The sequence below is a fragment of the Vicia villosa genome, linkage group LG5 (assembly GCF_029867415.1).
Source record: "Vicia villosa cultivar HV-30 ecotype Madison, WI linkage group LG5, Vvil1.0, whole genome shotgun sequence".
NCBI lineage: Eukaryota > Viridiplantae > Streptophyta > Magnoliopsida > Fabales > Fabaceae > Vicia > Vicia villosa.
This window is the reverse complement of record NC_081184.1, coordinates 131,031,585-131,044,861: the sequence shown is the minus strand read 5'-3', so window position 1 is coordinate 131,044,861 and position 13,277 is coordinate 131,031,585. Positions and strand designations below refer to the sequence as shown.

The following is a 13,277-nucleotide window of genomic DNA, read 5'->3' as shown; positions in this document are numbered from 1 at the left end:
CGGTTCAGATATGCATCTCCAAAAACCTCTGAACTTAAATTATGGGGTTGATTCGAAGATGCACATACTAAACCCCCTTATCTCAAGAAGAAGTTTGTTTCAGAAATTCGAAAATTCATGTCTGAAAACCTCAAAGGCATAAGACTGTGTTAAAGAATTTTCTTTAAAAATGGATAATGAAAATAATATATCGAAATTGTATATGACTATTACAAATTAGGGTCTTGCTAACCAGTGCCCTCAGGGTAATGGTTAAGCATTCCAAAAAAAGAATTTTTTTATCGAAAATTGAATACTTCAATTTTCGAGACATTAAATACGCAAATTACCGAGATAAATTTACTATTTTGGAATGCTTAACCATTGCCCTGAGGGCACTAGTTAGCATTTCCCTACAAATTAACTTTTGTATATTTATACATTCAAATGCCGACTTTTCATATTCAAGACAATTGATAGTAAATAATAATAAATATATCTAGAAAGTTGCTAAATATCATATAATGAGAAGTTAAGAAGTGTTCCAAAATAATCTTATAATTAAGTAATTTCTCTATGCTAGAACATGGCCAGTACATTCTCCATTGAATTACCAATAGATGATTCCCTCATCAATGCATAACCTCCTCCTATCAAAGTTTTCTACTCAAATTTTACTGCAGCCATAGCTGCCAAACAAGCATTGTAAATTTACGACTGAACAAATTTAAGATGGAAAAAGTGGAGAAACATTTTTTTTCCTATAATTTATTCCCACGTTGCTTGAGAATTCTCTTATTACAAGTAATGAATTGAACATCAGTCTAACTACTGTACAAATTTACTATAATAAGGTTTAAGTGAACTAAAAAGGCATCTTCAGCAGAAAAAGAATACCAAATAGCAGCTTCCACAACATCAACAAATCCACTATATTACTTGATTCTCACGCTAGAGTTGCCCTCTTGCCTTTTGCATCCCTTGACTGCAGCCATTGCATAAAATAAAAAATTAAAAGCGTAGCCAAAGCACTTTGATGGGCAAAATTTTCTTTTCTCAATGCAATTAAGTTGGGGAAAAATTATATAATTATGATTTACCCAATTAAGTTGGGGAAATGAACAAATAAAAACATGAAATACTGTCTCATTATATATTTATGATTTACCCAATTAAGATGGGGAAATAATGCAATTACCCCATATGATAAGTATTTACTTAGAGAAAATATAGGTTTAAATCTATGCTTAGAGTCATCTTAGCCCATTGTGATACACAATGGTCTTTTCTTGGAAAGTGACTTACACATGCAGACTAGTTGATATAAAAAAAAATATTTAAAAAAAAATGACAGGGAGAGTGAAGAACCTGGGCAGCAACAGATCTCTTGGAATCCAGGAACTGGCGATATATACTGTAGAGTCGTCTTTTCTCTTCTTCTGAAACAGAAGGTCTGGCATTGGATGCAGTGAGCGTTAGAAGAGCATCGGTAATAACTGGTGTTTTCTCTGACCCAGACGTATCGATATTGTCAAGAATATCATGAACTGCAGCAAGTTGTGCATCTGAGAGGAGAGCTTGGAGATCAGCTCCACTGAATCCTTCAGTCACATTAGCTACTGTAGCCAAATCAATATCACTGGCCATTGGTAACTGCGTCAATTTGATAGATATAGTTGTCAATAGAACTAGTGTATCCACTTAAAAAGGTAAGCTCAAACAAGTAAAAAACACACATATCTCTGGTGGAACTCAATGTTACCATCAATAGTGACACCCAACTGACAAACGTATAATAAAACCTGAACACTTACAATGTCCTCATCATTCATTTGGAAAAGTTGTTTTCACGATCATTTAAACTAAAGCTCTTTGATCAATTAATAATGGTGATCAAGTAATTTTTCATCTTAAAAACAATGGTCTAGTTTAAACTAAATACGAAATACCAAGCGGTGTTTCAGTAAAATTACATATTATGTTTTACTGTATCATATGAAGTTTGAATAGATCACTTCTTTATGCTATTAAATCCTTCATTTAAGAACAACCACCACTGCCAAAGCCTTTTTCCCACAAGATGGGATCAATTACATGGATCAAACTTCATTATGTTCTCTTATGGCCTTTCCTCGGGTTCGTAGAGTCGGGTTTCCCGTTTACCCACAACGGAGGACCCCACCAGACCAGGCAGGCGGCCACAGGTCATAACGCACTCTTTGCACAACAAATCCACTTTGAAGTTGACTTATCCGCTCGGCCAATCGTCGGAATGTGTACAATATACCATAAGGGCCCAATATCTCAATAGCACCTTTGTCTAAAGCATCGAATGAGACTTCATATCCGAAACGCAGGAACGATCTGACTAGAAAGTCATTCAAAACTTGAATCATATCAGGTTGAATAGACCACTTTTTTATGCTATTATGGATAAGTATTACTCCTACTTCGCTGCTTCATAATTATTTCAATTTTATTAAACTTTACATGATGATCATGTTTTCTAACACACTTTTAGCTTTAATGTTTTGTTGCACGTACGTCACTATCCCACCATCAAGAATCTTACCCTTTGGTTCATAGCCCCTCATTTCTCCTATGATCCCTATGGCTATACTCATATTCTCTTTATGTACTCATCCTAAATATCATCAGCACTTTCTTGGTTCTTTCCCAAAACCCTCCCCCAAACACTTTTCTCTATAAACTCCAAGAATTTTTTGCATTTGATAAGTTGAGAGCAAAAGGAGTAATACTTATTGTAAGGAAGCTTTTGAAGTGGAGAATTCTATCCCCAATTTTCTGCTGAGTTCTCCATACACTTCTATTTTTTTATTCTTTCTATATTGCTTTCAATACAAATTTAAAGACTCTAAAGAAATTGCATTGCTAACATGTCTACTGAAAATATGATTAGGATCCATGTATTTACTGCATATAATAGGCATATTGTATCATATCATATTTTGTAATTATTCTATTAATTGTTTTTAAGCCTATATAAAGAATCTCTGTTGTATAGTTGAGACACATGGTTTCACATAAATATGTCTGTTTTCAATCATTTTACAATGCCATAATTCCATTACAAGATATATAAATATGTAAAACAGTTTTATCCAAAAACATACCTTTTTAGAAAGTACTGTAAGAATTTCCAATCTCTCGTGCCATGATGGAAAGTCGCAAAATAGAAGACGATCTAACCTACCCGGTCTCAACAGTGCCGCATCCAGTAAGTCGGGTCTACTGCTTGACAAGAGAAGGAAACATCAAAATTCTCAAATTAAAATTTATTTCTCACTGTATCTCAAAAATAGAAAGAAGAAACAAGCATCTAGCTAATCGCAAACTTATCACAGCCATGACATTTTTGTAATATTATGCAATTAATGAGCTGGTTTAGCTTAGAACAGTGAGCACCTATGATTCTAAGATTTAATATGTGGAGTCAATCTAGACTTGAATTTTTCACGTGTTAAAGGAAAAACTTCTATCAAAGGGATGTTTTTGATGGATTTCTGTAAAAGGTTAACAAGACTTATTGTTGAATCAAGACATTGAAATTATTTTCCGAGAGACATATAACAGAATATATTCTGACACAAGACAACTCATTTTTTATTGCTCCTACTCTATTCCATATAAAGGAAAAGATCTTCCTCCTCCAGATTTCGAGAAAATAAAACCGGCACTATAAATAGAATATGGTTTAAATCTTTTGGATAGGAAAGTCAAACCCATTGAAAAACTTATAGGTTTCAGAGTAAGCACAAAATTTGAATTACCAATTTGGGCTAGCAATTTTTTTAATTGTCTAGCATCATTAATAAAAAGATCTTAAATGTGAATCGCAAATGGATAAAAGTTAAACAACCTTATGTTAAAAGTCCCACATTTTATAAGGGTAAATAAGTACATAAGGATTAAGTACGGCCCAACCTAAATTCTAACCCTTTATGAAATGTTAGTTAGAGATGATGTATTTTTTTTAAACAATGAAAACTTTTTTTTTTTTTTTGTGTTTTCATTGTTTTAAAAAAAATCACACAATTGTTCACTTCTAGAGTCTAGTATCTCCTTTTTTAGAAAGTAAATTTAACATATTTTAAGAAATGAAAGTAAAAAATGTTTTCACAAATTAAATGGAGCCTTATTTTTAATGTTTAATCCTTTCAGCTTTTAATCTTTCATTTCTGACCCTTCATTTCAATTTTATAATTTTATTTTTGATAAATTACTGTATGCTTGGAAACTAACCTGGTTGCAGCAAACACAAAAACACCCGCTAAAATCTCAACACCGTCTAATTCAGTCAAAAACTGTGAAAATTGAATACATCGAGGTCAGATTGTAATAGACAAAGTATAAAATAAAAAGGGACAAATATATACTGACTTGATTGACAACACGATCAGTTACTCCAGTATTGTCGTGCCCTCTCTTAGGAGCAATAGAATCAAATTCATCAAAAAAAAGTAGGCATGGTGCTGCAGCAGCAGCTTTGGAGAATATATCTCTAACCTGAAATCAGCATTCAAAGCAAAATCAGTAACTTCAAAATTAAAAATTACTAAATATTGTGTCATCAAAGCAACAGAAAAAGCCTAGGTAAGCAAAAATACATTAGAGACGATTCAGTTACAGTATAAAATAGCTAGTTGAGTCAAATAGGACAAAATAACCTTCAAAAATATATTTTGTAGAAAATATATGTGGGATTAAGAAAGATATGAATAAATTTGAAAAACATCAATACCCTAAAAAAGTATTATCGGTTTCTTACAGCTTGTTCAGAAGCACCAATGTATTTGTTTAACAGTTCTGGCCCTTTCACTGATATGAATCGAAGTGAAGAAGCAGCCGCAGCAGCACCAACTAAGTGAGTTTTGCCACAACCGGGAGGACCATATAAAAGGATATTTGACCGCAACCTTAATGGTGCTTGTGCAAAAGTTTTTGGAAACTTTGATGGCAATTCTATCATCTGAAAACAATTTAATAACATAAATAAGGAAAAATATATGAGCAGAGTAAACATGCAAACAAAAAAACCAATAACTAAATTATTATTCAAGTAAGAATAGATGTGAATTGATTCTTAGCATGTACCACACTTTATTAAATATAAAGTCATCTTGGCTTCCACCTAGCTTATGCATTTATAAGTGGTCTTAGTCTTACAAATATAATAATAATAACTTCAAATCCAACAGAAGAATTTGGGAAACATAAAATAAACTGGGAGAACAATGCAATGAAATATTTAATGAATTCAGACCTCTTTAATAGCATTTCGAATATCAACTAGACCGCCAACATCGTCCCATCCAGAACGGCCATCATCAGAAACAGACTTTGTGATGTCACGCATTGAAACCGGGAGAAAATCATGCATTGCCTGAGAGAAATCCTCCTGTAGTAAAGCAGGACCCTCATGCTCATAAATGGCATTAGATGGCAGAAAACGGCGAACAGCAGCATGGACAGTTCTGTCAACTAATATTTCCTGGAACAGTGAAATTTTATAATGTTGGTATACAGGAAGCCAAGACATAATTATGGACAGTTCAATTGTTAATAATATTCAAATGACTAAACAAACATCTGACAAAGAAAGTGCTTGTTATGAAATACAAATGAAGTCACTGATGTTGTATTTATACTGAGGTAGAACTCTGAATCATGGGTACTTCAAAAGTGGTGTTTTATAAGCTATGATCAAGTAATTTTACATTCCTTATCTCTAATCTATAATACTTGTGAACCACATTTCAGCAAGAATATCATGCTGAATGATTCATTAATCATGAACAAATACACCGACTCTCCAGCCCATTTCCACTACCACCATAAGAACTGGGTCGATATGTCAAAAAAAGAAAAGAGCTCCAATTTATAATATATGCCAAAAATATCTGCAGTAGAACGTCAATCTCAAACTGTCTTGCTTTTCTTCTCTCCTCTCTAATGTTCACCCCATAAACATTCCTGCATTTCTATTCTCCCTCTCTCCCGGTGTATGACTGAAAATAACAATTCATTCGAGATATAAAGCAAAATATCTACTGTGGAAAAGTCTATCACACAAACTGTCCTGCTTTTCTTCTCTCTCTAAACTTCTCTTCACAGGGACTCGAAACAAAAGGAACCATATGTAACACATATCAACCAAACTAGACAACTAGTAATTTTAAGATCAATAAAGCCTAATGAGTCACAACTGCCTAAACAATAAATCTAAAAGAAGTGGAATACCAGATCATAGCCATCATAACCATCACATTTTACAGCCACATCAAGTAGGATGTCATCATTACATTGCAAGTGTCGCCTTTGTATTATATTCTTCAACATAGCCTTGCGCTCAGAAGCTGCAGGAGCAGGCAGCTTAATATGAAAGTCAAACCGTCCTGATAACAATAGAATAATGAAATTAGTATATAAAACATGAGAAGTTAAATGTATATGGTCATTGCAACGATTTTACAAGCAGAAGTAGCAAACCTGAAGAGCTCAAAGATTGGGGCATATTCTCTAGGGACTGTATGGTCGCTATGAAAGCTATTGGTCCAAATCCACATGATTTCCGCCTCTTCTCCTGTACAGTTTTCCACTCAGGCGATAAATTCATAATGGGAGAGAAAAATATATACCATAATGATTGAGCATCAAAATGAAGATCCTGTATATTTAACCTTTTGAAAATTTCTTAGTATGAGATCCAATTATTCGTTAGCGAATAGACAGAGCATTATTATTTCTATATAAGATGTTTGTGAACCTGAAAATCCAACGCCTATGAGACGTGGTTAATAACGTTCGATATCGTGGATAATGACTTATTGAGTTTGGCCAATGGGTACACCAAGATTGGGTAATTCGTTAACCATCCACTAAGATTTGTTAATGGACGACTTGGTTAACAATGTACAAAATCATGATTGATGGAGCTCACTAGATGGTTAATGACTTCAAAGGCAGGATATCAACCACAAGCCCAACCAAAATTCCCATCAATATTTTAATATGCATTTGTTACATGGAGCAACAGCATGCATAACATTTAAGATAAGTCGTGGAGTACATAGCACCAAAGCTATGTTTCTTACCCCATATTCATCTACAATGTCAGCAAGAAAATCTGTGAGTCCAGCAACAGACATTGATGGCTGAGATCCTTCAGAATCAGGGGTAGAAATTATACTATCAAGATCATCAAAGATGACAACAGAAGGTGCATGATTTATAGCTTCAGTCATATGGCTTGCAAGTTCTTGGCGAATAATTGAGACCTTCTCCAGAGCAAGTTTTGAGCAGGAAACAATAATTCTGCATAGTATTGAACAATGATATTTTCAAAATGTGAACAGGAATAATTGTATACATGGAAGATTAGGAAAGGAATCAGAATAGTACGATCAATTAGAATTAAGATTAATACATGTGTGCTAAGATGTCTTCGCGATTCTCAAGGGATTTTGCCACATTCATTGCTAGTATAGTTTTCCCAGAGCCCTGGAAAAATTATTCAAATGTCAAATTACTAACAATTCACTCATATCAGGTCAGAAATCTTTTTTGTTTTTGTCCAGATTAGAAACCTGAAGATAAATAAGAATGCATCATTAAGCATACTGTTGAATCATAGTTTAAAGAGCTAGATCCCGAACCCATAGACCAGCACATCAGCCAATTTTGTACTCTGACGTGACGAGGAGTGTGAAGCAACAACAAAGTTAATCCGTTTACCAATTTGGGAGCTTTGGGTTGGGCTTGCTTTCTTAAAACACATTTTCCAGTTTTGTTATTGATCAAGTAACTAAGTAGTTACTCACGCAGCACTATATCAGAATTGTTACCCCACCAGTTAAGTGATCATTAAAAAATAAAATACTGCTTATATGTGTATTCTCTTTCCAAAATTATCCTTCAATTATTAAGAGAGAGAAATGGTTGGCCTTTTAATTCTATCCATTTTTTCTTCAGGTGTGCTATTGCAGAACTCTCTCGATTTAATTAGAGATATTGTAAAAAAAATATCATTAATGTATCTCGTAATTTGAAAAGGAACTTAAAAAACGGGACAAGAAAATTTTACAAGAGGGTCTTACATATAGGGACGGAGATAGAATTTTCACCAAAACTATCCATCAGTAACTGGATACACATGATAAAAGATTATAACTGATATGCTTCTTTCAGGTGTATTTTCTTTTACTCGTTTCTTTCCTTTGCTTATGTCGTAGGCTATTTTACAAGAATTACTTAATTTCCAACCGATTTCATGGTCAGCTTTTAATAGCCCTTTTTTATCCAGTTATAAAAAATTGCGGTAATTTAGTATTGCTAAAAAATGTTTGCATAACCTTCATCCACCTCCCCAACCTGGCACCCAATATTTGTCAGTAAGCCATCCTCAAACTTGTCTGAAAATTCTTTCATATATATTTTGCAGAAAAAAAAAAAGAGAAAAGAAATGAGGCTACAGCAGCACAAAATGACAGTAAAAAGACTGTATAACGAGCTTCAGAGTAAACAAAAGGACTCCAAGGTCTAAATATTTAACCATCCAGCAATTAAAACATCCAATCTGCTAATAACCCTGTTAACCATACATTGGACTTAATAGTAATAATAAAACTTAGTGGCACTCACCGGAGGTCCGTATATTAGAACATGTCCAGGAAGCGGCAGGTTGCATGAGCCAAACCACACACCACATGCTGAAGATAATAATACCAACATCCCTACAGTCAGCAAAAAAGGCAAGTCAAATTAAGTACCATCAGAAGGCATACTGGTGAAAAAGGGCTGCAACTGTTATGGGAAAAAATATTTGAGTAAGTTGAATTCAAATTGATGTGCAACAGCATCAAGGAGGAAAAGAGCTGAATTCTGCTCACCTCAATAAATTCTAACAATTCAGTGAATTGATCATGAATTCTAATAGCCGAAAACAACTCAAGCAAAAATAGGAAATTTTAAGTAACAAATAAGTTAACCAGACAAAACGGGTAGCACGGATCGACACATGTTCTAAATAAAATGCACACGACTAAGGAAGACCCGCATTAGTAACGAAGACCCACATCATTATCAAGGACATACTAGAAAGAGATTATTAAGAAGTTAGGAAACATGGAAATCAAGCAGTGTGTAAGTTGCAATATACCTTATAACATTGTACAATCCACGCATAAATATAAACAAATGTGGTGTTTCATTTGCCACAAGTTCGCTTTTATTACATATAGTCTAAATTATGGGAGAATGTGAAGGAATTAGGAAAAAAGAACAAGGGTTATCTTAAGTACGAAAGGAAAAAAATTAATGCCTTGAAAAAATAAAATGACACCTTTTTAAGAATAACAAAATGACACTAAGTATGAAATCTTTTCATTTGTTAAAGTGTACTAATATCTACGTTGCATGAATATGAGTAGCAGTGCTAGGAACAGCATACAGGATTTTTAGAAAAACTACGGTAAAGGTACATTAAGAATATGCAAGGAAACATCTTTCATAAGTATAACATTTAAAAAATATATATATGAGAAAGCGTCTTTCATAATTTACTACAACACAAATCAAAATATAATTAGAAAAAAAAAATATACAGAATCAAGAAAATTATGATAGTAGATATTTATATAATAGGAGTCAAGTCAATGATATGTGATTACATAGTAAAAATAAGGAAAGAATATGCAATATAATAGGAAAAGTACCCACGAGTACTGGATGCAGATACGACATGACTTTTGGAGTACACATGCTTCAGAGATTAATATACAATAAAGGGAATATCATTTAAATTTTATTCTGAAAATAATATATATTGCAAGAACCAACCAATTAAAAAATAATGGATACATCACTGAAATAGAAACATACTATTGATAACATCAGAAGCAGTTTTCTCCATCCAGCCAAGGAAAGATACATTTGAACTAATATGGTCTTCGGAGGCTCTCTCTTCTATAAAACGAAGAGAAACAGGATCGCCCAATTTCACTCTTTCAAAAAGCTTCAGATCCTCAATGTTGATGTTATTGAGTTTTCCACCAAGTGAGACTTCATATGCAGTAAGTTTCCCATGATGCAGATCTTCTTCACCAAAGGTTAATAAAAATAACATTTCAACTGCCTTGCCAATGTTTCCTGAAGAAGTCAGCTGAAGTTTTTCATCACTCCCATTCTTGTAACAGCTTAACTCAAAATGAAGCAAGGTTTTACTACCGATAACCAATGAATTAACTTCCACCCCCATAATGGAAGAAATTGCCTCAAGCTGGGCAATATACCATAGTCGTACAAGAATTTGTAATCCCTTTTGATTCTGAGATTGGCTTGCAACCTCTTCCTCTGCTTTGTTATTAGATTCATCAGAGAGAGCTGCAACAACTTCATTGTGGATCGACCAATTTAGAGTATCCAAAGAGACACCTGAAGTAGCTTTTCCACGCAATTTTTCATCAATGTGATTCCTGTGGCCGTGAAAATCATTTAGACCATCTTTCACAACATTGCTCTCCTGCCTTAACAGTTTGAATCGACAAGGAGAAAGAGAAATGGAAGGAATGCTTTTTTCCAAAATAACATCACATGCCTTCAAATAAACCCCTGTGCAATCACAAAAGCAATATTCTCTTTCAAAATCAGATATCAAAATTGAAGGGATAGTTATAGATTAATCAACTGAAACATAAATTTAAAAGGAAAAGAAAACCGTAAAGTTTAACATACTGTCCACAAATATAAAGATGAGAACTCAGAGGCCGTAGAAGTAAAGCAAGCTTTTTCAAATTAAAACGCATAGAAAATACAGCATAACTTTTAACTTAAAATTCCACCAGATGTAAGAGAAAACATCCATGAAGCCTTACAATTTCCTCCCAACACCATGAAAATTTCAAAATATAAGTTAAAGTACCAGAGCAAATTCACTGCTTATTAAAATAACAAATAGCTTATTCCTTGATAGTCATGCTTGATAGCATGATGTAGTGCTGAAATACAAGAATTAAGAACTGCTAGTTTTCTAACTAAAGAAAACTCAGATAACACAAAAACCAACTTCAAATACATTTAATGACAATCTGTTGGGTATAATATTCCGTACAGTTAAATATATGAGCATGTATGTAATTGGTTCTAAGATATGGTGATTTAAGTAAGATGATTATTAAACAACTTAACGTACATGAATGCAGGCTAGCTCTCAAATAAAGACGAAGAGACTTAGCTAGCATTACATGTCCTTTAGCCACAGATTCTGAAACCAACAGATGAACAATTGCTTGTCGATGTTCCTTCTTGTCCGTATCTCCATTCTCAACTTGATTAACCGCTGATCCACCTTTGCCTTTCATAATGTTTGATTTGGTTCTAGAATTATTAACATTCTCTTTGGATACTCTCGGCACTATGGAAACCAACTGAAGCACGTTAAACGAGAACCGCTTGGCTGTTTCTGGATGAACAAAAGCAACCGGAGTAAGCCCTACATGAAGCTCAACACCTTTGACATGAGTGCTCGTCCGGCATAAATCATTTGGTTCCTGTAAACGGAGCAGCATCTTTGCAGTATGCTCTTTACTATTTGAACCAACAAGTGAATCTCCTGGTGAATCTGAATTTCGCTTGCGTGTCTTCGGAGCAACATCAACTTCGGTTCCTGGCATGAGTTGTACTGATAGAGTTTCGCGTGTTAGACGAGTCTTGCATTATGGATATAAACAATAATTGTTTACAATGTGAAGATGAATGATAGGCATGATAATTCTTACCCACCGCATTCTTGGGAAAAACAGAAGCGACATGGAATGTGATAACAGTGTGACCATTTAGACGCAAAGGAAACTTCATCCCTTCATGAACAATTCTAACCTGCAACAAATCATTCATTACTTTTCACTATCCCTAATTGTTTCAATTTTCCGAAAATCGAATTCGATACAAGGAAAAAAAAGAGTATAAAACCTGATTGAGAATTTGAGCTTCGGCTTGTTCAGAATTAAGCTCCAGAATTTCCCAATCATCCTCGGTGTCTGGCTCTATAGAGACGGAGGAAGCGTGAGGGATGTTAGAAGCGACTTTAACTTGAACTGGAGAGTGAATCGGTAACGAGACGCATTCGGCGAATTGTTGAGAAATTTGTATGGATGAAGGAGAAGAGGAAGTGGCTCCGGACCAGGCGACGAACCAGGAGTGAGTAGAGGAACGAAGCTCGAGAGCGAGGATTGGAGGGAGGGAAGATGAAGATGTGGATTGGAGAGTTTGGATTAGAGGTAAAGGGAGGGATACGAAACAGTTGTCTATGCTTCCCACCGCCTCAACGGAGAACTCCATTGTAACAATTCCGATTGCAAATTCAGTTCAGTCGATTGACCATACACACGACGGTGGTGTAATACTGTACTGCCAATTTTGACAACACAATTTTTTTTCTTACTCCTTATGCAGGGGTTTTTTGGTGAAGGAATAAATTTTCCTTCGAGTAAATGAATGGAAAAAAATGGCTCTGAAAACATATGTGTCTTAGGAATTTGTACCCAAAAAACGTGGTTTGAATAAAGTCCTTTAATTTTATTATTTATATAGTTTAAAAATTAAACTAAAAACTGAATGATAGTTTAAAAATTAAATACATAGTTTTCTGCTATTTTTTTATAAATAAGGTCATATTATAAAAAAGGAAAAAAAATACAAATTTCAGCTAAATCTAACCAAAAAATAAATATTAAATAAATTAAAATTAAATTAAAAAATAAATAGAGAGCTCGTCAAATTACGTGAGTTTATTATTCGTTGGAGAGAAATTGAAAAAAAAAATTATATGTTTTTCTTTATTAAGTTATAAATCACTTTTATAAAATGATTTTTCTTCACAATTTCTTCATCATCGAAATGATTTTTTATCTTGATTATTCATTTAATTTATAAATGTTTGAAAAATATAAATTTTTATATTTTTGATTTAATTGAAGTATTTTTTGGTGTTCTTTTATTTAGTGATTCTATTTTTATCAATCATTTTGACATAAATTCAATGAAGGAGAGTGTATTAGAAAGAAGTTCATGTATGTTTGGCAAGATGTGTTATTTCAACAACTAAAATTAACTTTTGCAATTTTTGAAATAGCAAGCATTATTTAAAGGGTTAAATAAGTTTTTGTCCCTATAAATATTGCAGTTTTTATTTTTAGTCCCTCCCTGCCTTTAGGCAACGGTTTTTACCAAAAAACCGTTGGCAAAACCAGCTAAAACCGTTGCCAAAACCCAGGAGGACT

The 13,277-nt window shown here is 33.8% G+C and overlaps 1 protein-coding gene across 2 annotated transcripts; it reads right to left on the bottom strand.

Annotated features, from left to right (window-relative positions):
• Nucleotides 1-482: 482 nt before the first annotated feature.
• LOC131602508 (peroxisomal ATPase PEX1-like) lies at nt 483-12,524 on the bottom strand. Of its 2 annotated transcripts, none has more exons than XM_058874639.1 (16): nt 11,968-12,011; nt 11,779-11,874; nt 11,189-11,677; nt 9,880-10,608; nt 8,641-8,732; nt 7,427-7,500; nt 7,095-7,314; nt 6,490-6,583; nt 6,241-6,395; nt 5,264-5,491; nt 4,769-4,969; nt 4,381-4,506; nt 4,243-4,304; nt 3,114-3,231; nt 1,348-1,632; nt 483-964 (listed from the first exon to the last, which is right to left on the bottom strand). In XM_058874639.1, the coding sequence occupies exons 3-16, from the start codon at nt 11,667-11,669 to the stop codon at nt 926-928; spliced, it is 2,904 nt and encodes a 967-aa protein (XP_058730622.1). In that variant the 5' UTR covers nt 11,670-11,677; nt 11,779-11,874; nt 11,968-12,011; the 3' UTR covers nt 483-925. The 2 variants fall into 2 exon arrangements, with proteins under 2 accessions (XP_058730622.1, XP_058730621.1); XM_058874638.1 differs by having other exon boundaries at nt 484-964; nt 11,775-11,874; nt 11,968-12,524.
• Between the last annotated feature and the right edge of the window lie 753 nt (nt 12,525-13,277).